This window comes from Heterodontus francisci, chromosome 7 (assembly GCF_036365525.1).
Source record: "Heterodontus francisci isolate sHetFra1 chromosome 7, sHetFra1.hap1, whole genome shotgun sequence".
Classification (NCBI taxonomy): Eukaryota; Metazoa; Chordata; class Chondrichthyes; order Heterodontiformes; family Heterodontidae; genus Heterodontus; species Heterodontus francisci.
The window spans coordinates 132,650,011-132,677,445 of record NC_090377.1 but is presented as its reverse complement, the minus strand read 5'-3'; the positions used below and the strand labels follow the sequence as shown (position 1 = coordinate 132,677,445).

The 27,435-nt window shown below is 43.5% G+C and overlaps 1 protein-coding gene across 3 annotated transcripts in view; it reads right to left on the bottom strand.

Annotated features, from left to right (window-relative positions):
* Positions 1–27,435, bottom strand: part of LOC137372328 (protein FAM117B-like) — a 308,596-nt gene that overhangs the window by 110,874 nt on the left and 170,287 nt on the right. For all 3 annotated transcript variants that reach the window (XM_068036179.1, XM_068036178.1, XM_068036177.1), the window contains one exon: positions 13,237–13,350. In XM_068036179.1, the coding sequence (XP_067892280.1) occupies positions 13,237–13,350 (114 nt within the window). The remainder of the gene's footprint in view (positions 1–13,236; positions 13,351–27,435) is intronic.

The window sequence follows — 27,435 nt, the reverse complement described above, 5'->3', positions numbered from 1 at the left end:
CAAGGTTCTATACAATTCAAAGAACAAAGAAAATTACAGCACAGGAACAGGCCCTTCGGCCCTCCAAGCCAGCGCCGATCCAGATCCTCTATCTAAACCTGTCGCCTATTTTCTAAGGGTCTGTATCTCTTTACTTCCTGCCCATTCATGTATCTGTCTAGATACATCTTAAAAGATGCTATCGTGCCTGCGTCTACCACCTCCGCTGTCAACGCGTTCCAGGCACCCACCACCCTCTGCGTAAAGAACTTTCCACGCATATCCCCCCTAAACTTTTCCCGTTTCACTTTGAACTCGTGACCCCTAGTAATTGAAACCCCCACTCTGGGAAAAAGCTTCTTGCTATCCAACCTGTCTATACATCTCATGATTTTGTACACCTCAATCAGGTCCCCCCTCAACCTCCGTCTTTCTAATGAAAATAATCCTAATCTACTCAACCTCTCTTCATAGCTAGAGCCCTCCATACCAGGCAACATCCTGGTGAAACTCCTCTGCACCCTCTCCAAAGCATCTACATCCTTTTGGTAATGTGGCGACCAGAACTGCACGCAGTATTCCAAATGTGGCCGAACCAAAGTCCTGTACAACTGTAACATGACCTGCCAACTCTTGTACTCAATACCCCGTCCGATGAAGGAAAGCATGCCGTATGCCTTCTTGACCACTCTATTGACCTGCATTGCCACCTTCAGGGAACAATGGACCTGAACACCCAAATCTCTCTGTACATCAATTTTCCCCAGGACTTTTCCATTTTCCATTTGGAATTGAAGCAAGACTTCGCTACTCCTGTACTCAAATCCTCTTGCGATAAAGACTAACATACCATCCATTATCCTTCTTAATTGCTTGCTGCAACTGCATGTTAACTTTCAGTGACTTATTGACAAGGACACCCAGGTCACTTTGTACATCTACATCATAACTGTGTCCATAACTGCATTGCGTTCTGAAGCAGTAGCTTTCAAACTTTTCTCTGAAGATTTTCCTGCAAATATTGACACTCTTCAGGTAAAATGTAAAAATGGACAGAGTTAAAGTTTCCTGTGCATTTGTTGCCAGAGATACCCTTAAATCCGGGTGCAAAGCAAATATCTGGTGTAAGGTTAGAGTAGACCTGATAGTAAGTATTTTGTGCACCCAAGTACACCATGTAGGAATTTCCTTGATCTTTTACACCCATGTATTGTTCTCTGTGCCTGAATGTATCTTGACTTATTAAAATCGCTCCATCACTATGGTAAAAAGACATACAACAAATTTCCTGCAATTATGCCAGTTTAAAACGGGTGTATAATTATGCCAGAAATTTTAAGTAGCTTTTAAGTGATTTAAAAAATTATCCTCAGAGCTGCAGGCTGTTTTCGAATTTTTTTTTTTAAATAAGTTTTGTCCTAGGCCCAACCATCTTTACCTGCTTCCTCAACGACCTTCCTTCCATCATAAGGTCAGAAGTGGGGATGGTCACAGATGATTGCACAGTGTTCAGTACCTTTCGCAACTCCTTAGATAATGAAGCAGTTTGTGCTAGCATAACATTCGTGCCACACAAATGGCAGGCAATCACTGTCTCCCAGAAGAGAGAATCTAACCACTTTCCCTTGACATTCAACACCATCACCATTGCTGAATCCCCCACCATCAACATCCCAGGGTTACCACTGACCAGAAACTGGACCAGCCATATAAATACTGTAGTGATAAGAGCAGGTTAGAAGCTGGGAATTTTGCAGTGAGCAATTCACCTTCTGACTCTCCAAAGCCCGTCCACCATCTGCAAGGCACAAGTCAGGGATGTGACAGAATACTTCCCACCTGCCTGTATGAGTGCAGGTCCAACAACACTCGAAGGTCAACCCCATATAGGACAAAGCACCCCATCAACCATCTTAAATATTCACTCCCTCCACCACTGGTGCACAGTGGCAGCATGTGTACCATCTGCAAATTGCACTGCCGCAATTCACCTCAGTGCCTTCCAAACACGCAACTTCTACCACCTAGAAGAACAAGGACAAGGGCAGCAGGTGCATGGGAACATCACCTAGATGTTCTCCTCCAAGTCACACACCATCCTGACTTGGAACTACATCGCCGTTCCTCCACCGTCGATGGGTCAAAATCCTGGAACTCCCTCCCTGCCAGCATTATGGGTGTACCTACACCACATGGACTGCAGTGGTTCAAGGAGACTGCTCACCACCACCTTCTCAACCACAATTAGGGATGGGCAATAACTGTTGGCCTTGGCAGTGATGCTCACATCCCAAGAATGAACCAAAAAAAAATGCAATTTTACGGCATTAGTCCGAGTAACATGAAAAGCTCCCATGATCACATGCCTGTGCCTAATGTGCAAACATGATGGCCAAATTTGTTGGAAACTGAATTTTCATATTTCAAGGAAGGAGTTTTGGTGAGAGTTCATTTCTTTACTTGGGCTCTGATTGTTTAGGCTGATTTTTGCGTGTTTACGTTGATTTTTACATTGCAGCATATGTTAATAAGAGTGGGGGAAAAATTTAGACATAAACTGATATTGGCAAAATGGGCGTCATTTTGGCATAACATCCCGATTGCACCGTGCAGGAAATTCTCCTCGACAGTCTCAAGATTCTGGTCCTAACTTCTGAAACACAGTATCACCTAATTTAAGGAAACATTTATTCGTTGGTCAATTATATATTTTACCTAAGCAGAACAATTCTTTGAGCAATCCGTTACACGGCACCTGGAGAGAGAGGGAAGTCCTCAGTTTACATAAGGAACAAGTCGGCCATTCAGACCCTTGAGCCTGTTCTGTCATTCTAATAGATAGATGACTGGTTAACAGACAGGAAGCAACAAGTGGGCATAAAGGAGGCATTTTCAAGTTGGCAGGCAGGGTGCTGCAAGGATCAGTGCTGGGGCCTCAGCTATTTACACTCTATATTAATGACTTGGATGAAGAGACAGAGAGTAATGTATCCAAGTTTGCTGATGATACAAAGTGGAAAGGTAAGCTGCTGGGAGGACACAGACAGGCTGCAGAGATATAAACTAGGTTAGGCTAGACCAGGCAACAAGATGGCAGATGGAGTACAATGCAGGGAAGTGTGAAGTTATGCACTTTGGTCGTAAGAATAGAAAAGCAGAATATTTTTTAAAAGGTGTGAAACTTTTAAGTGTCAATGTTCGAAGAGACTTGGGTGTGCTCGTACAAGGAACGCAAGTTAACATGCAGGTACAGCAAGCAATTAGGAAGGCAAATGGCATGTTGGCCTTTATTGCAAGGGAATTGGAGTACAGAAATAAGGAAGTATTGCTACAGTTGTACAGGGTTTTGGCGAGACCATATCTGGTGTACTGTGCGCAATTTTGGTCTCCACATTTAGGAAAAAATATACTTGCATTGGAGGCAGTGCAGGAAGGTTCATTAGATTGGTCCCTGGGATGAGGGGGCTGTCCTATGAGAGGCTAAATAAATTGGGCCTGTATTCTCTGGTGTTTAGAAGAATGACAGGTGATCTCATTGAAATATACAAAATTCTGAAGGGGCTGGATAGGGTAGACACAGAGATTATTTCCGTTGGTCAGGGAATCTAAAACCAGGGGCACAATCTCAGGATAAGGGGCCAATCATTTAGGACTGAGATGAGGAGAAATTACTTCACTCAAAAGGTTATGAATCTTTGGAATTCTCTACCCCTAGGATTGTGGATTCTCCATCATTGAATACATTTTAGGCTGGGATAGACAGATTTTTGGTCTCTCAGGGAATCAAGGGATATGGCAAGTGGGCAGGAAAGTGGAGATGAATCCTAAGATCAGCCATTATCGTTTTGAATGGCGGAGCAGGCTAGATGGGGCCATATGGTCTGCTCCTGCTCCTATTTCTTGTGTTCTAATAGATCATGCCTGATCTGTACCTCAAGTCCAGTTAACCATTTTTATCTTTATATCCCTTGAAAACCTTAGCAAACAAAAAGTCTTGAAAATTTCAATTTACCTAGCATCCACAGCATTTTGAGAACAAGAGAGAGAAGGAAGGAGGGGGAGGGAGGGAGAGAGAGAGAGAGGGGTGGGGGGAACAGAAAGAGAGAGAGGGGTGGGGGGGGGGGGGGGGGTGGCGGAGGTGGAGTGAGAGAGAAAGAGATAGACTTCCTGATTTCACTACTAAATGGCCTGGCTCTACATTGAAGCTTATGCCCTACTGATCTGCATTCCATCATAGGAAAAGGTTTCTCTGTATCCACGCTATCAAATTCCTTTATCATTTTAAACACTTTGATTAGATCACCCCCTTAACCACATAAACTCAAGGGAATATGAAGCAAATCTATAAAACCATTCCTCACATTCAACTCTTTAAACCAGGTAACCTTCCAGTAAAGCTGGACTGCACCCACTCCAGTATCAAAATACCTTTCTTGAGCTTGCAGTACCCAGAAGTGATCTGAACGGTATTCTACATGTGATCTGACCAATGCTCTGCATAACTGAAGCAACACTTCCTTCTGTTTCTATTCCAGCCCCCTTGAGATTAAGGTCAACAATCAACATTCCATTTAGCGGTTGCTTTTTGTACCTGTGCACATGCTTAAAGTGACAACCAAACCTCTTTGCTTCTCCATAGCTCCTAGTCTCTCACCCAGCATGTACTGATTTGTTTACCGCAGATCCGAAGTAGATGACATCACACGTCCTTACATTGAACTCCATCTGCCTGTTTTGCCTACTCCATAGTCTATGTCCTTTTGTAACTTTCTGCTCTCATCTACTAAATTTACTATGCCTTCAAACCTAGTGTCATGTGCAATCATGGATAAACAATTCTCCCGTGTCAGATCATGGGTTCAATCCCTACTCCAAGGATTTGAGGAAATAAGGTAGGCAAATGCAAGCCTGGATTAAGTCCCATTATTTTCTCAGTTACCACTTTCTTACATTAAATCCACCAAAATCCTTCCCTTGAACTGCTGGTTATTTTGTCCTCTTTCTCCACTGTGAAATGGATACAAAGAATTCATTTAACGAGTCTGCCGTTATTGCCGATTATAGTCCTGCCTGCATCGGTTTTTAATTCCCTTTCACACACTCATTCTCTTATATTTACAGAAACCTTTGCTGTTAGCTTTGATAGCACTTGCAGGTTTTGTTTCATATTCCGTTTTGGCACCTTTTTTAAAAAAGTTTTTTCTGTTTTTGTTGCTTTTTATAGCTTTCCAACTAGGACATCTCTTCTAATCTGCACTAAAGAATTCTATGTCAATTTATGAAGATATTTTGGCTGACATTCCAGCCCATTAATTTTATCCTTTATCATCTCTTTGGCCTGTCATGGCTCTTCCTCTTCCATCTCATCACCTTTCCTTTCCCCGTCTAGGGTACATGGCTTCCCCCGATTCCTACCCAAATCCAGCCACAGATAAGCCCACAGCTAACCTCTGTGTCTCTCTTACCTTTCTACAAAGAGCTCACTGAGTCACCAGTTGCTACAGTCTTACGAGCAGCAACCACATCTGCCGTGTCCTTTTTTGCTAGCCTTCACACGGAGTGTGCATGCTGTGGGGGAGGGGGGTGTGGTGGTTAACCTCAGCAACCCCGTTTCTTATGGCATGCATTCAATCTAGAATTTCTCCCTTGGACTTACGCAGTAGATCAACAATCACCACCACTCTCTGCATGGCCCTTCAGAATTTCCATTCACTCACAAACAACTTCCTTGCCATCCATGACCTTATTGTGGATAATTACACTATTATGCCACTGACTGAAACTTGGCTTACAGGGAGTAACACCTCCCCCTTTAATGAAGCCAACCTGTGTGGCTTTACTTTCTACTCTCTGCCCCACCCAAACAACCGTGGCGGCGGTGGCCCTGATCTCCAAACCACACCGTGCTTTCTCCTCTGGCATCTTCTCATCCTTCAAGCACCTCACCTTATTTCACTCCCTCAACTCTCCTTTAAAATCCTCATCTCTACTGCACCATCAGCCCCACCCCCCCCGCCCTAAAGATTCTCACTGACATATCCTCTTTTCTTCAATCTTTGCACTGAGCAACTCCTCATCCTCAGTAATTTAAATCTTCATTTCAATTAGGCTTGTCCTCTCTCCTCTGATTTCACTGCCCTCTGGTCCTTCCCTAACTACTACTTCTGGATAAATTCTCCTGCCCATACTCAGTCACCTGATCATTTGATGTTGCTTAGCTACTCCCACGGCCATCAATGACATTGTTATCTCTGGCCAATCCTTGTATCCATTTAGACAAGCACTTGAAACACCATAGCATACAAGGCTATGGGCAAGTGCTGGAAAATGGGATTAGAATAGATAGGTGCTTGATGGCCAGCATGTACACGATGGACTGAAGGGCCTGTTTCTGTGCTGTATGACTCTATGACCATCACCACCCACATTCATCTATCCCTTTCCTTCTGCATCCAGCCCTGGAAAACTAACCCCACCCCTCCCCCAAGTCACTTTCAACAATTGTTTCAACCTCCCAACTTGCTAGCTTTTCACCTTCCATTCGCCAAAATATTTCTGAAGCTGATCTCTTAAACACTCCCTCATTGCCACCCTTGATGTCCTTATCCCCTGTAAAGCCCTGACTCTCTCTCTCTCAACCAGATCATGTCACCAGTTTTGGTTTTATATTCGCTCACTTAGGCCCAAGGGATGCACAACCCGTTTAAACAGCCATCGCCAATCTGGCTGGATCACATCAAGTACCATCAAGCCCTCCTCTCCTCTGCCAAAACTGCTCATTACTTCAGGATCATCCTGGGAAGCAAAAATAACCCTGGCTTCTTTTCCCCACTACTAACCATCTCCTTAAACCTCTCTCCCCTCACCAAGAATTGCGAGGAGCTAATGGATTTCTTTGCTACTAAGACTGAGACCATTCACTTAGCTGCCTCTGTAATAACTGCCTTCCCCCAAAGCTCACCCGCTACCCAAGCACTGATTCTGCATTATGTTTAACTTCTCTCTTAACTCTACCCATGCCCACTCTGAACTTATGTTGTTCAAGAGCCCACCTCCTACTCTTTCCTGCATTACAACAGTGACTACATTTCAAAAAGTGCTTCAATGGCTGTAAAGTGTTTTGAGACGTCCAGTAGTCGTGAAAGGCACTATATAAATGCAAGTCTCTCTTTTTAATTGATGCTATTTTCACATAACTGCTGAGCATGCAATTTTCCATCCTAGCCCATATGCTACCTGGCTTGTAAAATGAATGCCCTCCACAGTTTGTTTTTTTCTTGCAAAAATATCCCACTATTCAAAAAAAAACACTGACGCCTCTAGCTTTGCAAACAATCGCTCTATCTCCAACCTCCCTTCCTCTCCAAAGTCCTTTGAATGCAATGTCTCCTCCCAAATTCATGCCCATCTTCCCTCCAACTCCTTGTCTGAATCTCTCCAATCAAATATAGCACTGAAACAGCCCTAATGAAATTCATAAATGATAGTACAATGACCTCCACTATCCTTCCATGTCCTTCTTGACTTCTCTGCAGTCTTTGAGAAGACGTCAATCTCTGCAGCCTTTGACGCACATCATCCTCTTCCAACACCAGTCCACTGCTATCCAGCTCGATGGGACTGCGCTTGCCTCATTCCACCTTTATTTATACAGCCTTCACCAGAAATTCACCAGCAATCATCTCTTCTTGTCCTCGTACTGGTACCACTGGAGTCCCTCAAGGATCTAGCCTGGGCCCAATTCTCTTAATATACTTGCTGCCCTTTGGTGAAGACACAGCATCAGGTGCTACAGTACACTGATAAGACCCAGCTCTATCTCTCCACCACCCTCTTGTCTCTTCACACCCCCATATGTTACCAGACTACTTCTCTGACAAGTATAAATTTCCTCTCGTTAAACATTGGGAAGACTGAAGCCACTGACTTTGGCCCCTGCCACAAACTCTGTTCTCTGGTCAGAGATTCCACCCCTCCCTGGTCAGTGTATCAGGTCCAATCATATTATTTGCAACCTCACCAATCAGGAATTGGTAATGGCAATCATGGCTTATTTCTGTTGTACCAGCTGGAAGCAATTGACTCAAATTGACTGGTTAAACCTAGGACCTTCTTGGTCCACATGCACCTACCAACTGATACCAAACAATGTTCTATTCCAGAAAAGCCAGGCAGTGAGTATAGAACTGGAGCCTAATCTTTACACAGGTAAGCTTTTATTTACAGAGATACACGTTACAAACAAGTACTTCCTTCACCCAACAACCATAGTTTCAGTCTGCTCCTACAGATAGGAGCTCAAGTGAATCTCCAGTTAATGCCCACCAGCCCAACACAATTAAATACTCAATTGCTATAAATTAACATGCATCAAAATTACATTCAACAGCACCATTTTTATCTGTTCTCTACAAATAACCAAATGCTAGTGTACTTTAGAAAATGGCATCAGAAACAACATAAAGGTTTTTCTCTTCCCAGTTATGTCAACTTTTCAGAAGTTCAATATACTAACTGTCCTTTTAAACAGACACCCAGAACTGGTATCTTAGCGACATGAGTACTACTGACTCTTAATAATTTGAAAGTGTTTTGCATTACAAATTTGAATCATCCAATAAGTTGAATTAAGTAATGCAAACATTAAGTGGGAATTTCAGATAATTTAAATTAAGCAACACACAAAAAGCACAACTCATTTTGGTTTCAACTTCCTTAAATATAAATGAACCCTTAATAAAGATAACAGTTACAACTGGGTTTAAACTATATAGATTTGAAAGGAAGTTTGAAAGCGTTTTTAAAATTCTTTCATCGGATTATAGGCATCGCTGGCAAGGCCAGCCTTTATTGCCCATCCCTAATTGCCCTCAAAAAGGTGGCAGTGAGCTGCCTTCTTGAACTGCTGCAGTCCATCAGGTGCGGGTACACCCGGAGTACTGTTAGGGAGGGAATTCCAGGGTTTTGATCCAGCAGCAGTGAAGGAACGGTGACATAGTTCCAAGTCAGGATGGTGTGTGACTTGGAGGGGAACTTACACATTAATATTAATGCTATATTTGGCTGTACTTATACCTGCAGAACTAGGGGAAGACTCTAAAGATTGAAAGTAAGTAACCTTGAATTGACACATATTCCAACCTTGAAACACCAGAAAGCTCATAGCATAAGCAAAAATGGAAGAAAAAGCTGTTGGAAAATGACTGGATTTGACTAGCCATCTTATTGACTACAATTCCCATTCATTCCCATGAAATAGTATCAAATAACACATATATTCTATTTCTTAGAAAGAAATCAGCAACATGCTAACTTTTTAATACAAATGAAGCAGTGATAAACCCATATTAAACCACAGTACCTGCTCTATGTGTGTACTACTGCATTCAATAAATGATTAACAACTTTGAAATTTTACTCACATGGTAAATGTAAACATAGGTTAATGCTGCACAAAAGTAGCATGAACAAAATTATGAAGTCTGACTTTGATCCTGATTTACTAAGTACACTGATTAAAGAGAATTAATTGCTAGTAATTCTGGTTCCCAAAGAAGGGTCTCCCTAGGGTCCAACTCTAAACCTAATCCAGTCTTGCATACCAATACCAATGGCAGTTTTCAATACAAGTTAGATTACTGCTGGAGAATAGAATGTTCACACTTTGAGTACGCTGTACCAGCAAACACTCACAGATCAAAATACACTATAGCCAGAAACAGATTAAAGTTCACCCCACTCAACTGCAGCATCACATCCATGACCCAACATGCACTATTAAAACAGCACTCTTATTGCATCCTATTTCCCATAGTCTCCATTCTTGTTGCCTAAGTGAGTGGTGATTTGTGCTTGAATAATGGGCAGTTTTTGTGGGGTGGGACTACCCGAATTAATTTCACATAGCAGCCTTATCTGGTTCCAGATGCAAACCCGGAGGTGAAAAGTACAGAATGCTAAACCACTGCAGCACCCAGTCCCTTCTGACAACTTAACAAGTGGGACATACTTTTGTGATTCTTCCTATGACGGTGGTCTCACTCATTGCTTTCAATCGACTTGCTTGGATTTTTTTCGCAATGCTGACAGAAATCACCAACTCAGGGAACACTTGGTACTTTCCAGCATAGAGCAAAGCATGAGAAATAAAACTGTTGTTAACCATTGGGCAGAGTACATATGAACATATTTATATTTGGCGAGAGAGCTCGACAACTATACAAGTGGTCTTGTGAGAAGGCAAATAAACTAAAACTTGGACAACTGTGAGCAAGATCCATTATGGCGGGAAAAAATGATCACCCGACTATATGCAATGATGCTTCACTATGCAGAATGAATGTCACAGGTTAACAGATGCAACAAGTAAGCCAAACCACTACTAACTTTCTCAAAACACAATATTTTCGATCTTCTGGACAGCTGCCGATACGTCTAAAATTTGAAACATGAATGAAGACAATTATGTCTTTTAAACTCAGATCACTATACCTGTCCTTACATGCTCATCTTTCCCATGCCTCAAGCAGTTCAATTAAGCCACAGGAGAACAAGTTACAGCAACAACTTGCATTAAATAAGCCTTTAACATGGAAAATGTCCCAAGGCACATCAGAGGAGCACCATCAAATTAAATTTGACACTGAGCCACAAACCGATATTGGGACAGATGACCAAAAGCTCGGGCAAAGAGGTACATTTGAAGGAGTGTCTTTTGAGGACAGAGAAGTACTGATGTGGAAAGGTTTAGCGTGGGAAGTTCCAAAGCTTAGGGTCTAGGCAGCTAAAGGCACAGCCATCAATGGTTATGGAAAATAGGGGTGTGTAAGAGGCCAGAATTGAAGTTTGATGGTCTGTAAAATGCATGTCATATGTACAAATCTACTGATCAGTTCGGTAATGTTAACACCACTGATGAAAGGTCACAGACCTGAAACGTTAACTGTTTTTCTCTCCACAGATGCTGCCTGACCTGAGTATTTCCAGCATTTTGTCTTTATTATTTTTAGTGTTAACACTTGTTGGACCAGAAGTTTAATTGGCATGACACTGTTCTACTATAAGAAAAAAGTTAAAAGGAGGAGGCACTTTTTAAAAAAATTTTCCTGGGATGTGGGTATCGCTGGAAAGGCCAGCCTTTATTGCACATCCCGAATCAGGTTCTGAAGAAGAATCATAAGTGATTCGAAACATCAAGTGAATAGAACTGAACATAGTGCGATCAGTAAACATCTCCATTTCTGACCTTATGTTGGAGGGAAGGTCATTAATGAAGCAGTTGAAGATGGTTGGGCCGAGGACACTACACCAAGGAACTCCTGCAGCGATATCCTGGGGCTGAGATGATTATCCTCCAACAGCCACAACCATATTCCTTTGTGCTAGGTATGACTCCAGCCAATGGAGAACTTCCTCCCCACCCACCCCACCACCAACACCCCCCAACCCCAAGCAATTCCCATTGACTCCTTGATGCCATACTTGGTCAAAAGCTGCCTTGATGTCATGGGCAGTCACTCTCACCTCACCTCTGGAATTCAGCTCTTTTGTCCATGTTTGGACCAAGGCTGTGACAAGGTCTGGAGCTGAGTGTTCCTGGTGGAACCGAAACTGAGCGCCAGTGAGCAGATTATTGTTGAGTAAGTGCTGCCCGATAGCATTGTCAACGACCCCTTGCATCACTCTGCCGATGATGGACAGTAGACTGATGGGGCGGTAATTGGCCAAATTAGATTTGTCCTGCTTTTTGTGGACAGGACATACCTGGCCAATTTTCCCACATTGTCAGGTAGTTGCCAAAATTGTAGCTGTATTGGAACAGCTTGGCTAGAAGCAGGGCTAGTTCTGGAGCACAAGTCTTCAGTACTAGTGCCGAGATGTTGTCAAAGCCCACAATCTTTAGCCATTTCTTGATAACACATGGAGTGAATTGAATTGGCTCAAAACTGGCATCTATTATGCTGGGGACCCCAGGGGGAGGCAGAGATGGATTATCTATTTGGCATTTCTGGCTGAAGATAGTTGCAAATGCTTCAAACATCTCCAAAAGTGGGATTTGAATCGAGACCAGATACATATCGTCTAACCTGAATGACAGCAACTCCGACAATGCAGCACTCTCTCAGTGCTACATTGTAGTGTCAGCTGAGAGTCTATGCTTAAGTCCTGGAGCGGGCCTTGGACTCACCACTTTCATATTCAGAGGAGAGAAGCAAACACCAGATTGAGAAAAACATTTCCTCCTGCAAGTCTCCTGAAAGGCTGAAGTAAAATGAACTTGTGGGGGGAGGGAGGGGGGGGGAAGACACAACACAGTTCAGTCTGCCAATAGTTTGGTACTAATTGCCAGTCTCATTCAGGGATAGCACAAGAATGGCTGGTGCAGCAGGAAGTGCCCACCAAGGTCAGGTGCAAGCATACAGTAAAAAAAACTTACCCGACCAAAGCAAACTGGACCAGGACTATTTTGGTAGGTTGAGAAATTCAGTAGCTCTGCAGCTGGAAGATAGGAGCTCACTGTACCAAACTGCATCAAAGACTGCCCAGCCATAGTGATTTGCCTTACTGCAGCAAAGCTCTTTGTCACAATACTTGTTACAATGGTAATGATGTTGACTTCAAATTGTTTTCATCTCAAAGACCTGGATCTCAGTACAGCTCCCTCATGGGATTGTAGGGACAAACTTTCAGCTGCCATTCCACCTGAAGGCACCAAATGGATAGTTTTAGACTTTCACTGATGAAGGCCCGGGATTAGGAAAGCCTATTTCTGTGCTGCAGATGGTAAATGACACAGAGTGTCGGAAAGACAAAACTGAGAAAGTAGCTTTAAAAAAAAACTAATCCTGGAAAAAAAGTATTCAATACCTTCTCCTTTTAAATACTAACAGGTCTTCTGAAAATTCAAGACTGGAAACTTTTGTTGCTATCTGTACCTGAAATACACTTCTGATTCCTGGGGATACAGCTAACATGACACAAAAACAAGAAATGCTGGAATCACTCAGCAGGTCTGGCAGCATCTGTGGAAAGAGAAGCAGAGTTGATGTTTCGGGTCAGTGACCCTTCTTCGGAACTGGGTTCCGAAGTTCCGAAGAAGGGTCACTGACCCGAAACGTCAACTCTGCTTCTCTTTCCACAGATGCTGCCAGACCTGCTGAGTGATTCCAGCATTTCTTGTTTTTGTTTCAGATTTCCAGCATCCGCAGTATTTTGCTTTTAGCTAACATGACACACCTGGCACCTGTGTGATCTTACCTGTGATTGGTTAATGGCTGCATGGTTGCCATGGAAAGGAGATTGTCTCTCTTTATCTCTATGATGCCGACTGCTCTGTTTGCTGCGCTGAAGCTGTTGACGTAATTTTGCAATCTGGAAAAGAAGAAATCAATGACATTAAACAAGAGCTTAAGTGTCCAAAGTTAAAAATGGAGAGAAACCCTTTCAAACACACTGGCTGAGCTATGATGTATTAAAAGTTAGAGATTATCAAATACTTTGCTGGTTCCTGCACTGTTGAGATCATGGAAACACCATCTATCGAAAACAACCAATCAGGCTTGAATTATGGGGAGTTTTGCTCGACTAATTTAAAGGGTGAACAAGCAATTATGCAGAACTTTCTTTCAGGAAATTAAATAAATGGGAATTGATTCATTATAGGGCTGGTTACAGAGTAATGGAAAGTAGGCTTGATGATTATTGTTTAATTCCATGCCTTGCATTTCAGACCATTATGAATGTTTAATACCCATTGCAGTGAAATCTACATTAATTTGTCTTCAAAACTGAAGCAAAACTCCAATTAAAGTACAGGCTACATACTTGAAACATTTTCTTGAATTTTAGGGTTTCCCACCACAGCAGCAAGCCCCCCGACCCCCACAACAAATTTTGCCAAAACCACATAAAAGGCTGGTTAAGTAAATTGGAGCTCATGGAATAGGAGGGTCAGTGTCCAATTGGCTTAAGGATAGAAAACAGTGACTCGCAGTAAATGGTTGTTTTTCAGACTGGAGGATGGTAGACAGTGGTGTTCCCTAAGGGTCAATGCTGGGACCACTGCTTTTTTGATATACATAAATTACTTGGATCTTGGAATACAGAGTAGAATCTCAAAATTTGCCACTGACAGCAAACAGTAAGGATGATATGAACCACCGAAAGAGGGCAGATAGGCGAGCAGAATGGGCAGAAAGGTAGCAGATGGAATTTAATACTGGCAAGTTTCGGGAACCTTGGATAACAAGGGATATTGTGAGCCTAGTCAAAGAGAAAAAGGAAGCATTCATAAGGGCTAGAAGGCTGGGAACAGACAAAGCCCTTGAGGAATATAAAGAAAGTAGGAAGGAACTTAAGCAAGGAGTCAGGAGAGCTAAAAGGGGTCATGAAAAGTCATTGGCAAACAGGATTAAGGAGGTCCCTCATGGCAGACTGGTACAAAAGGTGAAGTCACATGGGATCAGAGGTGAGCTGGCAAGATGGATACAGAACTGGCTCGGTCATAGAAGACAGAGGGTAGCAGTGAAAGGGTGCTTTTCTGAATGGAGGGCTGTGACTAGTGGTGTTCCGCAGGGATCAGTGCTGGGACCTTTGCTGTTTGTATTATATATAAATGATTTGGAGGAAAATGTAGCTGGTCTGATTAGTAAGTTTGCGGAGGACGCAGAGGTTGGTGGAGTTGCGGACAGTGATGAGGATTGTCAGAGGATACAGCAGAATATAGATTGGTTGGAGACTTGGGCGGAGAAATGGCACATGGAGTTTAATCCGGACAAATATGAGGTAATGCATTTTGGAAGATCCGATACAGGTGGGAAGTATACAGTAAATGGCAGAACCCTTAGGAGTATTGACAGGCAGAGAGATCTGGGCGTACAGGTCCACAGGTCACTGAAAGTGGCAACACAGGTGGATAAGGTAGTCAAGAAGGAATACGGCATGCTTGCCTTCATCGGTCGGGGCATAGAGTATAAAAATTGGCAAATCATGCTGCAGCTGTACCTTAGTTAGGCCACACTTAGAATATTGCGTGCAATTCTGGTCACCAAACTACCAGAAGGATATCGAGGCTTTGGAGAGGGTACAGAAGAGGTTTACCAGGATGTTGCCTGGTATGGAGGGCATTAGCTATGAGGAGAGGTTGGATAAACTCGGATTGTTTTCACTGGAACGACGGAGGTGGAGGGGCGACATGATAGAGGTTTACAAAGTTATGAGTGGCATGGACAGAGTGGATAGTCAGAAGCTTTTTCCCAGGGTGGAAGAGTCAGTTACTAGGGGACATAGGTTTATGGTGCGAGGGGCAAAGTTTAGAGGGGATGTGCGAGGCAAGTTCTTTACACAGAGGGTGGCGAGTGCCTGGAACTTGCTGCCGGGGGAGGTGGTGGAAGCAGGTACGATAGCAACGTTTAAGAGGCATCTTGACAAATACATGAATAGGATGGGAATAGAGGGATACGGTCCCCGGAAGTGCAGAAGGTTTTAGTTTAGACAGGCATTAAGATCGGCACAGGCTTGGAGGGCCGAATGGCCTGTTCCTGTGCTGTACTGTTCTTTGTGAGGTGCTGCATTTTGGCAGAAGGAATAGGGAGAGGCAATATATACTTAATGACACATTTCTGAAGAGTGTGCAGGAACAGAGGGACCTGGGGGTGCATGTGCAATGTTTTTTTAAGGTGGCAAGACATATTGAGAGAGTGGTTAGTAAAGCATATAGGATATTTCATAAATAGAGGCATTGAGTACAAAAATAGGGAAGTTATGCTGAATGTCTATAAAGCTTTGGTTAGGCCCCAACTCGAGTATTGTATCCAGTTCTGGACACCACACTTCAGGAAGGATGTGAGGGTCTTGAGAGGGGGCAGAAGAGATGTACCAGAATGGGTCCAGGGATCGAGGATTTTAGTTACTAGTTTAAGTTGGAAAAGCTGGGTTTGTTCTCCTTGAAGCAAAAGGAGATTGAGGGGAGATTTAATAACAGTGTACAAGATTATGACTGTTTTAGATAAGTTAGACAAGGAAAAGCTGTTCCCATTAACAAATGGTACAAGGACTAGGGGACACAGATTGAAAGTTTTGGGCAAAAGATGCAGAAGGAATATCAGGAAGCACTTTTTTACGCAGCGGCTGGTAATGACCTGGAACTTGCTGCCCACAATGGTGGTGGAAATGGAGACGATCAATGACTTCAAACGGAAGTTGGATGGCCACCTGAGAGAAATAGACTTACAGGGCCACGGGGATCGAACCAAGGAGTGAGACTGCCAGCATAGCACCATGGAGAGCTGGCATGGACTCAATGGCCAAATGGCCTCCTTCTGTGCCGTAAATGACTCTTCAACTAAATGCCAAATCATGATCGTTCCACAGGCACCTGTAGCCCTACCGTACCTCATTTAAGTCGCCCATCATGTGCAATCCTAGTGAACATAGGCAACTTACTCGACTGTGGAGGGCTTCACAGCAGACTCCAATTGACCTTACTGCATGCACATGTATTCTCTTGCTTTTCTGTAGGACTCACTGAACAGAAATCAGCAGCACCTCTCACTGATTTTTCTCCAACCTAACTGATAGTTGCCAAATGTAATTGTAGGAGTACCGCTGCTACTCCCAGTGGTCAGACACCAACAGAAACTCAGGATGAAACCAAGCACATTCTAAATCTTATAGATTTGTTACATGCTATTAATACGAAGTATTAAATAATAAGCCATCACCAATAAATCAGTCAGTCATTTTTAAAACTTAAAAAATCCTTGTAAAACTTTACATAGAGGTTCCTCATTAAGACTACAGAATTCGATCATATCTCCTTCCCTTGTTTGACATTCATTTTACATGCACCAATCTGGGATTGTCTATTTGTCTTGGCCTTTTTTTTTATATATACTGAGGGGGCTATACAAATGGAAGATGTTGAAGTACAGGCTACGAGACCAAAGCAGGTTCTGTAGCAAAAGTGGGTGCTCTAGATTCAGCCTCTCCCCTGAAGTATATCCAATTTGTATTATTGTCTGTTAAGATATTTTTTTACATACATCACATTCAACAAGTATTTCTAAAACACAGGAGATATTTGGGAACTTAAAACATAGATACAGCCTGGCTTCACTGTAAAAATGGTCAATCTCACAGACTCCAACATTATGTCTCAAGGGATTTCATGGACAAAGGTTCTCAAACATTAATTCTTTAGATTTCAGCTACTGAGACATAACATAATAAGATAATTTTATTTCTGTAGGAAAGATACATCTCTCTTCCCTATAGATAACGTTTCTCGAGAGCAACACAAACACCACCCAATTTTCAAAGAGAAAGGGGCTGGGTGCAGTTCAACATTACGAATGAAATCCAGAGGGACTCCAAAAACATTTCCACAAGAAAGTATTAAATTATAAGCTATTTTGCGAATGGAAAGCAGTTTCCAATAGTGTTCCACAGGGCTCAGTGTTGGCCCCTTGCTGTTTGTGGTATATATTAATGATTTGGACTTAAATCTGAGAGGCATGATTGGGAAATGTGCAGATGACACAAAAATTGGCCTTGTAGTTGATAGTGAAGAGGATAGCTGTAGACTCCAGAATGATATCAATGGTTTGGACGGGCCAAGTGCTGGAAAAGGGGATTAGAATAGATAGGTACTTGCTGGCCAGCACAGACACGATGGGCCGAAGGGCCTGTTTCTGTGCTGTATAACTCCATGGCTGCGCAGAAAAGTGCAAATGGAATTCAATCCAGAGAAGTGTGAGGTAATACATTTGGGGAGGGCGAACAAAGCAAGGGAATACACAATAAACGGGAGGATATTGAGAGGGGTAAAGGAAGTGGGATACCTTGGAGTGCATGTTCACAGGTCCCTGAAGGTGGCAGGACAGGTAGATAAAGCGAAGAAGGCATATGGAATGCTTTCCTTTATTGGCTGAGGTATAAAATACAAAAGCAGGGATGCAATGTTGGAACTGTATAAAACGCTGGTTAAGCCACAGCTGGAGTATTCCATACAGTTCTGCTCACCACATTAAAGAAAGGACATAATTGCTCTGGACAGAGTACAGAGGAGATTTACAAGAATGCTGCCTTGGCTTGAAAATTGCAGCTATGAGGAAAGATTGGATAGGCTAGGGTTGTTTTCCTTAGAACAGAGGCGGCTGAGGGGTGACTTAATTGAGGTGTACAAATTTGCGAGGGGCCGAGATAGAGTCAACAGGAAGGACCTGTTTCCTCTGGCGGACAGGTCAATTACCAGGGGCACAGATTTAAGGTGATTGGTAGAAGGATTAGAGGGGACATGAGGAAACACTTTTTCACCCAGAGGGTGGTGGGTGTCTGGAATTTGCCGTCCAGATAGGTGGTGGAGGCAGAAACCCTTAATTCATTAAAAAGGTACCTGGACCTGCAACTGAAGTGCTACGGACCAGGTGCTGGAAGGTGGGATTAGAATGGGCAGCCAGTTTTTTCAGCTGCCGCAGACACGATGGGCTGAATGGCTTCTGTCTGTGTTGTAACTTTTCTATGGTTCTGTGTTTCGAACATGAGTGAAAACCTTCCAATGAAATTAGCTAGCTTCCAATGGAAAAAGGGGTCATGTTTGAGCTCAAGCCTGTACCTAATTAAAGCTAAAACTACTCCACAAAGCATATACAACAGCGCACAATACTTTAGACACAGAAATTTTGGGGAACACTGTGTCAATGAACTCTCCATATTCCTGCATGCCCAAAAAGCAAAGGAGATGCTGTGCTTCAATGGATATGGGTCAAACTGGAGTCCAACCGAAGCAAGTCAGCACGGTTTTGTGAAGGGTAGGTCGTGCCTCACAAACCTTATTGAGTTTTTCGAGAAGGTGACCAAACAGGTGGATGAGGGTAAAGCAGTGGATGTGGTGTATATGGATTTCAGTAAGGCGTTTGATAAGGTTCCCCACGGTAGGCTATTGCAGAAAGTGCGGAAGTATGGGGTTGAAGGTGATTTAGAGCTTTGGATCAGAAATTGGCTAGCTGAAAGAAGACAGAGGGTGGTGGTTGATGGCAAATGTTCATCCTGGAGTTTAGTTACTAGTGGTGTACCGCAAGGATCTGTTTTGGGGCCACTGCTGTTTGTCATTTTTATAAATGACCTGGATGAGGGTGTAGAAGGGTGGGTTAGTAAATTTGCGGATGACACGAAGGTCGGTGGAGTTGTGGATAGTGCCGAAGGATGTTGTAGGGTACAGAGGGACATAGATAGGCTGCAGAGCTGGGCTGAGAGATGGCAAATGGAGTTTAATGCGGAAAAGTGTGAGGTGATTCACTTTGGAAGGAGTAACAGCAATGCAGAGTACTGGGCTAATGGGAAGATTCTTGGTAGTGTAGATGAACAGAGAGATCTTGGTGTCCAGGTACATAAATCCCTGAAAGTTGCTACCCAGGTTAATAGGGCTGTTAAGAAGGCATATGGTGTGTTAGCTTTTATTAGTAGGGGGATCGAGTTTCGGAGCCACGAGGTCATGCTGCAGCTGTACAAAACTCTGGTGAGGCCGTACCTGGAGTATTGCGTGCAGTTCTGGTCACCGCATTATAGGAAGGATGTGGAAGCTTTGGAAAGGGTGCAGAGGAGATTTACTAGGATGTTGCCTGGTATGGAGGGAAGGTCTTACGAGGGAAGGCTGAGGGACTTGAGGTTGTTTTCGTTGGAGAGAAGGAGGAGGAGAGGTGACTTAATAGAGACATACAAGATAATCAGAGGGTTAGATAGGGTGGATAGTGAGAGTCTTTTTCCTCGGATGGTGATGGCAAACACGAGGGGACATAGCTTTAAGTTGAGGGGTGATAGATATAGGACAGATGTTAGAGGTAGTTTCTTTACTCAGAGAGTAGTAGGGGCGTGGAACGCCCTGCCTGCAACAGTAGTAGACTCGCCAACTTTAAGGGCATTTAAGTGGTCATTGGATAGACATATGGATGAAAATGGAATAGTGTAGGTCAGATGGTTTCATAGGTCGGCGCAACATCGAGGGCCGAAGGGCCTGTACTGCGCTGTAATGTTCTAAAAAAAAAGAAATTGCATTCAGGCGACACCATTAATTTACAGTATGTATTGTTACTATCAGGTGAGAAAGGGGTCTAGGGTTCCCTCTCAGCCTTCACCTGGTCTTACCGTAACAGGGTTTAATTTTAAACACACCGTTTTTTTTTTAGCTCCCCCTTAGTGAATCCTTGTTCACTAACTTTCCTTGTTCACTAACTTCACTAATAAGGCAAAGAAACTAGCCAAACAAGTTTTCTTAGGTTTAAAGAAAAAAGGTTGAACTTTATTAAACTTAAACGCTAATTCAATTAACGCCTACGGATACGCGACGCGCCCACACTAGCATGCATACGCGATACACACATGCAGATAGAGACAGAAAAGAGAAGAAATAAAGTGGAAAGGTTTGAGGCAATATCTGAAGATGGTTTTAGTACTGTTCTTTGTGCTTGCTGTAAAGTCCTTGATTGGAGGTCGGTCTTGCTTTTCATTGGGGCCCAGTATTCTTCTTAAACCTTATTCGATGTAGAAGACTTTTCTTTCTTGAAGTTCACGTGTCCTCACTGGGTCCAGAGGCTTGTGAGAAAGAGATGGGAGCAGACAGGAGAGGTCTTCTCACTCCAGGAGCAAACAGTCTTTTCTGAGTTCAAAAACTCTGTGGCTAGTTCAAAAAACCCTGGACCAGCCAGACAGTCACGTGACCAGCTGGTTTAATCAGTCCTGGCTTTTGTGGATTATATCACCTTAGCAGTCTCTGGAATGCTCTTCCTTACACCTTCAATGTCTGGTGATCAAAACCATTGTGGGTTGAACATGTCAGTGTCCTTTTGTCTCCACAAGCACTGTCTGTTGGTATGCAAATGTTTTTCAGCTAAGTGTCTGGCAGACCTTGTAACAGGCCTTCTCTTCTTCCCAGCAACAATTTAAAAGCAAAGTGATTCCTGACAAAGCAGCCGGCCACTGACGTCATCAGTCTGTGGCAAGTTGCGCACATGCGCAGACAGGCTCCTGCTTCTGCGCGTGCACTGCGTTCCGACTTGCCAGGACTGGTTAGCGCATGCGCTGATGACGTCATCACTTGACGTGTGCATTTTCGGGCAACGCGCCTGGTTGGCCTCCGCTCCGCTCTTTCCGGCCGCTCCGTTCCCCCCGCTGCTCTCACCAGCCGCTCCGCTCTTTCCGGCCGCTCTGCTCCCCTCCCCACCCCCACCACGTCCCCGGCCCGCTCTGCTCGCCCCGCGTCCCTGGCCCGCTCGCTCTGCTCCCTCCGGCCTTTGTGCAGCGCCATCTTTAGTCCTGAAAGCTGCCTGAAGTCGCAGACCGTGACGTTTTAGTGGCACGTGCTGCATTTGTGCAGATGCCACTGCAGCACCACCTAGTGGTAGCGTTGTCAGCAAACGCAGCCTAAAATCAATGTTCATATGACAAAATTAATATGCCTCATTCTTGGCGGGTGGGGGCCTGCACAACAGTATGTTTGTTTAACAAAATCGTGGCCTACACAAAATAAGGACATAGCAGTCTGGTGTAACATAAGTAACCTAGTGAAATGCTGGTGAATGTTTTGCTATTTGGCATTCCGATTACAAACGAAAAGGTTTTTTTTGAAAAGTTCATAGGTAAATCTTACATCATCAGCAACTGCAGCCACTTGGGGCAGCAAAAGGGGGCCATTGGCCAATTTAAAACATTTTTTTTTTTGTCAGTAACACAAAGTCACATATTTGGAGAAATTACTCCACTGATAAAATTGCCCACTTGTCTCGGCCAGACAGTGAAGAGGATTTTCAGTTAATTTTAGTCTAATGAAGTGTCTTATCAAATATACTGGCTCGTATAAGCAAACCCCCTCCCCCACCACCGCACCGCACTGTCATGTTTTAGGAATTTTGACCATTTAACTGAGGACGACTATGGGTAATTTAGACTAGAAGATTACAATGTAGCTAACTTCAGTTTAACAGCAAGAGTCTGAGGAAGCACATTAAGGCTTAACACATAAGAAATAAGGTCCAGCCGAAGCATTTACCTAGGATGACACTTCCTACATGTCACATTAAACTTCTTTCATGCGACTTTACCTTCTGAGGAAGTCCCCACTTGTTAGGGCAGTGACTGGTGGTTCAGCTGGTCAATCCCTGGACACTGCAAGCTGGGTGAAAGTCAGAGGACAAGCCCTTGGTTTTATGTCCATTTCACAGTTTGCAAGATCTGATGAGAAAGCCAGATCTGATGACACACAGCTCCCTCCATGAATGCAGCACTGACTACATTCAGTGCAAAAGCTGGTCAGAAAAGTCACATTTAGCCTGGTAACAGTGACAGTGTAGCATGCTTTGTTCTAGGTAGCAAAGAGTGTTATAAAAAACAGTAGTTCACTGCAAATTGTCACTGTCAAATACATATGAAAAATAAAAGCAAAATTGCCATTTCAACACTCCCCCCTGCTCTCATGCTCACATCTCTGTCCTGGGATTGCTGCAGTGTTCCAGTGAACATCAACGCAAGCTCGAGGAACAGCATCTCATCTACCAATTAGGCACACTACAGCCTGCCGGACTGAACATTGAGTTCAATAATTTCAGAGCATGACAGCCCCCCACTTTACTTTCTTTTTCAGTCATTTTTAGTTATTTTTTCTTCCTTTTTTTTTGCATTCCTTTTTACATTTTTTACAATCTTTTTTTGCATTTATTTCATTTCATCTTAGTTTGTTCAGTTTGCTTACCCACTGTTTTTTTTCAGGTTGTTTTTCTTCAGGTTTGCACTTGCTGATGTTCAATATTCAGTATATTCACACCTAATCTGTACTAATGCTTTGTCTTTCAACACACCATTAACATATTGTTTGCCTTTGCTCCGTGACCTTTTGGTCAGCTATGTGGCCTGGTCCAATCTGCACCTTCTCCTTTGTTATCTCTTGCCCAACCCCCACCTCACTTGTTTATAATCTGTGACTTTTCTAATATTTGTCAGTTCCGAAGAAGGGTCACTGACCCGAAACGTTAACTCTGCTTCTCTTTCCACAGATGCTGCCAGACCTGCTGAGTGAATCCAGCATTTCTTGTTTTTGTTACATATGAAAAATAATTCAGCTTGTTGATTTATATTGGCCTCATCTTGCTAGACTTTTAATTAGTCTGCCTATTGGAAGATAGGGGAAACACAAATGCAAGTTACAGCATTCTGTTCAGATAACAAGAAGTTTTCATTGCTGTTATATAACTAGATATTGGGTAACGGTAAATTCCTGGTCAAAAGGGATGTAGGATCCACTTATGGGGTGACCAGTGATGCTGAAGGTGAATATTGGAGAAAACGGAGTGCAGACTGCAAGCTAAGTGTGGAGATTCGAGTTTGGTGAGTGGGGATTTTAAGTGTTATCTTTATGAAAGTCTGGTCTGCAGTTAGCATTTAACTGGGATTTACCCTCTAGATGAAGTAGGGTTAAGAAAGGTAAAGTAGGATTAAGAAAGTAATGTAGGGTTAAGAAAGTAAAGTAAGTTTCTTACAATCTGAGGCAGGGATTAACAGGCTCTACTGCAGAGTAGCTGATTAGTTAAGCAGCTGGTTGCTGCAGCTTCAGCTTCAAAAGGTATAAATACAGAGGTCTGGGTGCAACCTGCAAACAGTGTGCAAACTGTAAGCTGATTGTGGGGATTCGAGTTTGGTGAGTAGCGAATTGGGGGGGTGCGCACCATTTTTCTACTTTTTTAACCCTCCAGTATTTGGTTCTTGCTTCGGTGCAGTGAAAAGAGCTGTTTGGCGAGTGCCTGGTAAGCTATTCTACTTATAATAAATAGTCTGTAAAGTTAAGGTATGGCATGGCAGTTCTGCTAAGTGGAATGTGGGGAAGTCATGGATGCACCACGTGTCCGAGACAAACACATCTGCAGGAAGTGTCACCAGCTGCAGAAGCTTGAGCTCCGGGTTTCGGAACTCAATCGGCAGCTGCAGTCACTGTTGGGCATCCGCGAGGCAGAGGACTACGTGGATAGTACGTTTAGGGAGATGGGCACACCACAGGTTAGGAGCATGCAGGCAGACAGGGAATGGGTGACCGCCAGGCAGTCTAAGAGAACCAGGCAGCTAGTGCAGGTGTTCCCTGATATGACCTCACTCGCTAATCAATTTTTCATTTTGGATACTGGTGAGGGTGCTGGTTCCTCAGAGGAGTGCAGTCAGAGCCAAGTTTGTGGCACCACAGGTGGCTCAGCTGCACAGGAACGGAGGAAGAGGAGTGGAAGAACAGTAGTGATAGGGCATTCATTAGTTAGGGGAATAGATAGACGTTTCTGCAGCAGTAAACGTGCCTCCCTGGTGCCAGGGTCAGGGAGAGGCTGCAGGACATTCTTTTGGGGGAGGGAGAACAGCCAGAGGTCGTGGTCCACATTGGTACCAATGACATAGGTAAGAAGGGGGAATGAGGTCCTGAAAGCAAAGTTTAGGGAGCTAGCGAGGAGATTAAAAAGCAGGATCTCAAAAGCAGTAATCTCAGGATTATTCCCAGTCCCACATGCAAGTGAGCATAGGAATAGGAGAATTGTGTGATTGAACACATGGCTGGAGAACTGGTGTAGGAGGGAGGGCATCAGATTTCTGAGACATTGGGAACGGTTCTGGGCAGGTGGGACTTGTACAAGATGCATCCTAGCAGGGCTGGGATGAATATCCTCGCAGGGAGATTTGCTAGTGCTGTTGGAGAGGGTTTAAATTAAATTGTCAGGGGGATGGGAACCTGAGAAGGAGCTCAGATTGGAGGGAAGCAAAACTCGTATCTTGTCAGGGGTGTGGGAACCAGGAGCAAGTATTCGAGAGGAATACCAAGGTGCACAGAATACTAGGGGAGATAGATAGCACGAGAGTAGGGAATAGTAAGTTATTAGGTGGGGTCAGAGTAAGGGAGAAAGCAATAACAAGTCTGAATCAGGGTTAATGTGCATGTATGTGAATGCATGGAGTGTGGTTGAGGTACAGGCGCAGATTGCCATGTGGAAATATGATATTGTGGCTATAACAGAGATCTGGCTCAAAGAAGGGCAGGACTGGGTGTTACATATTCCTGGATACAAGGTATTCAGGAAAGATAAGAAAGGGAAAAAAGGGGGAGGGGTGGCGGTATCGATTAAGAAGAGCATTGCAGTGCTGGAGAAAAAGGATGTCCCAGAGGGGTCGAGGACAGAATCAATTTGGCTGAAGTTAAGGAACAAAAAAGGTGCAGTTACATTGCTCGGTGTAGTCTACAGGCCACCAGCTAGTGGGAAGGACATGGAGGAACAAATTTGCAAGGAAATTACAGAGAGGTGCAAACATTATAGGATAGTTATAATGAGGTACTTTAATTATCCAAACATAGACTGGGATAATTGTAGTGTAAAGGGCAAGAGTTCCTAGAGTGCGTTCGACAACAGTATGTTGCTAGTCCAATGAGAAAGGAGGCACTGCTAGACCTGGTTCTTGGGAATGAGGTGGGCCAAGGGAATCAATATCAGTAGGAGAGCATTTAGGGGATAGTGATCATTGTATCATAAGGTTTAGGTTGATTATGGAAAAGGACAAAGAGAAATCCAGGGTAATAATAATTAACTAGGGGAAGGCCAACTTCACTGGGGCAAGAATGGAGCTGGGGCAAATAAATTGGAGTCAAAAGCTGGCAGTAAATCCAGTAGATGAACAATGGGCTACCTTCAAAGAAGAGGTATTTTGGGCACAGTAAAGGTATGTTCCCTCAAAGAGGAAATGTAAGGCAAACAAATCCAGAGCTCCCTGGATGACAAAAGAAGTAGAGATTAAGATGATGAAGAAAAAGTGTGCTTAATGCAGATGCTAGGTAGAAAATACTATTGAGAACCAGACTGAATATAGAAGGTCCAGAGGGGAAGTGAAAAGGCAAAGAGAGAAGCAAAGAGACAGCATGAAGAGAGACGGGCAGCTAGCATTAAAGGAAAGCCCAAAGTTTTCTGTAGGCATATAAATAGTAAAAGGGTGGTAAGAGAAGGAGTGGGGCCGATTAGGGACCAGAAAGGGGATTTACTCGTGGAGGCAGAGGGTATAGCTGAGGTATTAAATGAATACTTTGCATTTGTCTTTACTGAGGAAGAAGAATCAACCCAAACAATTTTGAAAGAAGAAGTCAGACACTAGATGGGTTTAAAATTGACAAAGAGGAAGTATTAGATCAGCTGTCTGTACTTATAATAGATAAGGCACCAGGGCCAGATGAGATGCATCCAAGGATACTGAGGGAACTGAGGGTGGAAATCGCAGAGGCACTGGCCATAATTTTTCAGTCTTCCTTAGACTCGGGGGTGGTGCCAGAGGACTGGAGAATTGCAAACGTTACACCCTTGTTCAAAAAAGGGTGTAAAGATAAGCCCAGCACCTACTGGCCAGTCAGTTTAACTTCGGTGGTGGGAAAACTTCTAGAAAAAATAATCTGGGACAAAGTCAATAGTCACATAGACAAATGTGAGTTAATTAAGGAAAGTCAGCATGGATTTCTCCAGAGGAAATCATGTTTAACTAACTTGCTGGAGTTTTTTTGAGGAGTTAACAGAGATGGCAATGCTGTTGATGTGGTAACATGGACTTTCAAAAAGCATTTGATACAGTGCCACACAACAGACGTGTGAGCAAACTTGTCGCTCATGGAATAAAAGGGACGGTAGCAACATGGATACGAAATTGGCTGAGTGACAGGAAACAAAGTAGTGGTTAATGGATGTTTTTTGGGCTGGAGGAAGGTTTGTAGTGGAGTTCCCCAGGGATCAGTGTTGGGACCCTTGCTTTTCCTGATATATATTAATGACCTAGACCTTGATGTACAGGGCACAATTTCAAAGTTTGCAGATGATACAAAACTTGAAAGCATTGTGAACTGTGAGGAGGATAGTAAAGAACTTCAAAAGGACATAGACAAGTTGGTGAAATGGACAGACAGGTGACAGATGATGTTCAATGCAGAGAAATGTGAAGTGATTCATTTTGGTCGGAAGAACTTGGAGAGACAATATAGAATAAAGGGTACAATTCTAAAGGGGGTGCACGAGCAGAGGGACCTAGGTGTATATGTGCATAAGTCATTGAAGGTGGCAGGACAGGTTGAGACAGCGGTTAGTAAAGCATACAGTATCCTGGGCATTATTAATAAGGGCATAGAGTACAAGTTATGAAGAAAGTTATGTTGAACTTGTATAAGACAATAGTTCAGCCTCAGCTGGAGTACTGCGACCAATTCTGGGCGCCGCACTTGAGGGAAGACGTGAGGGCATTGGAGAGAGTACAGAAAAGATTCACAAGAATGGTTCCAGGGATAAGGAATTTCAGTTATGAAGATAGATTGGAGAAGTTAGGACTGTTTCCCTTAGAGAAGAGAAAGCTGAGAGGTGAATTCACAGAGGTATTCAAAATCATGAGGGGTCTGGACAGAGTAGATCGAGAGAA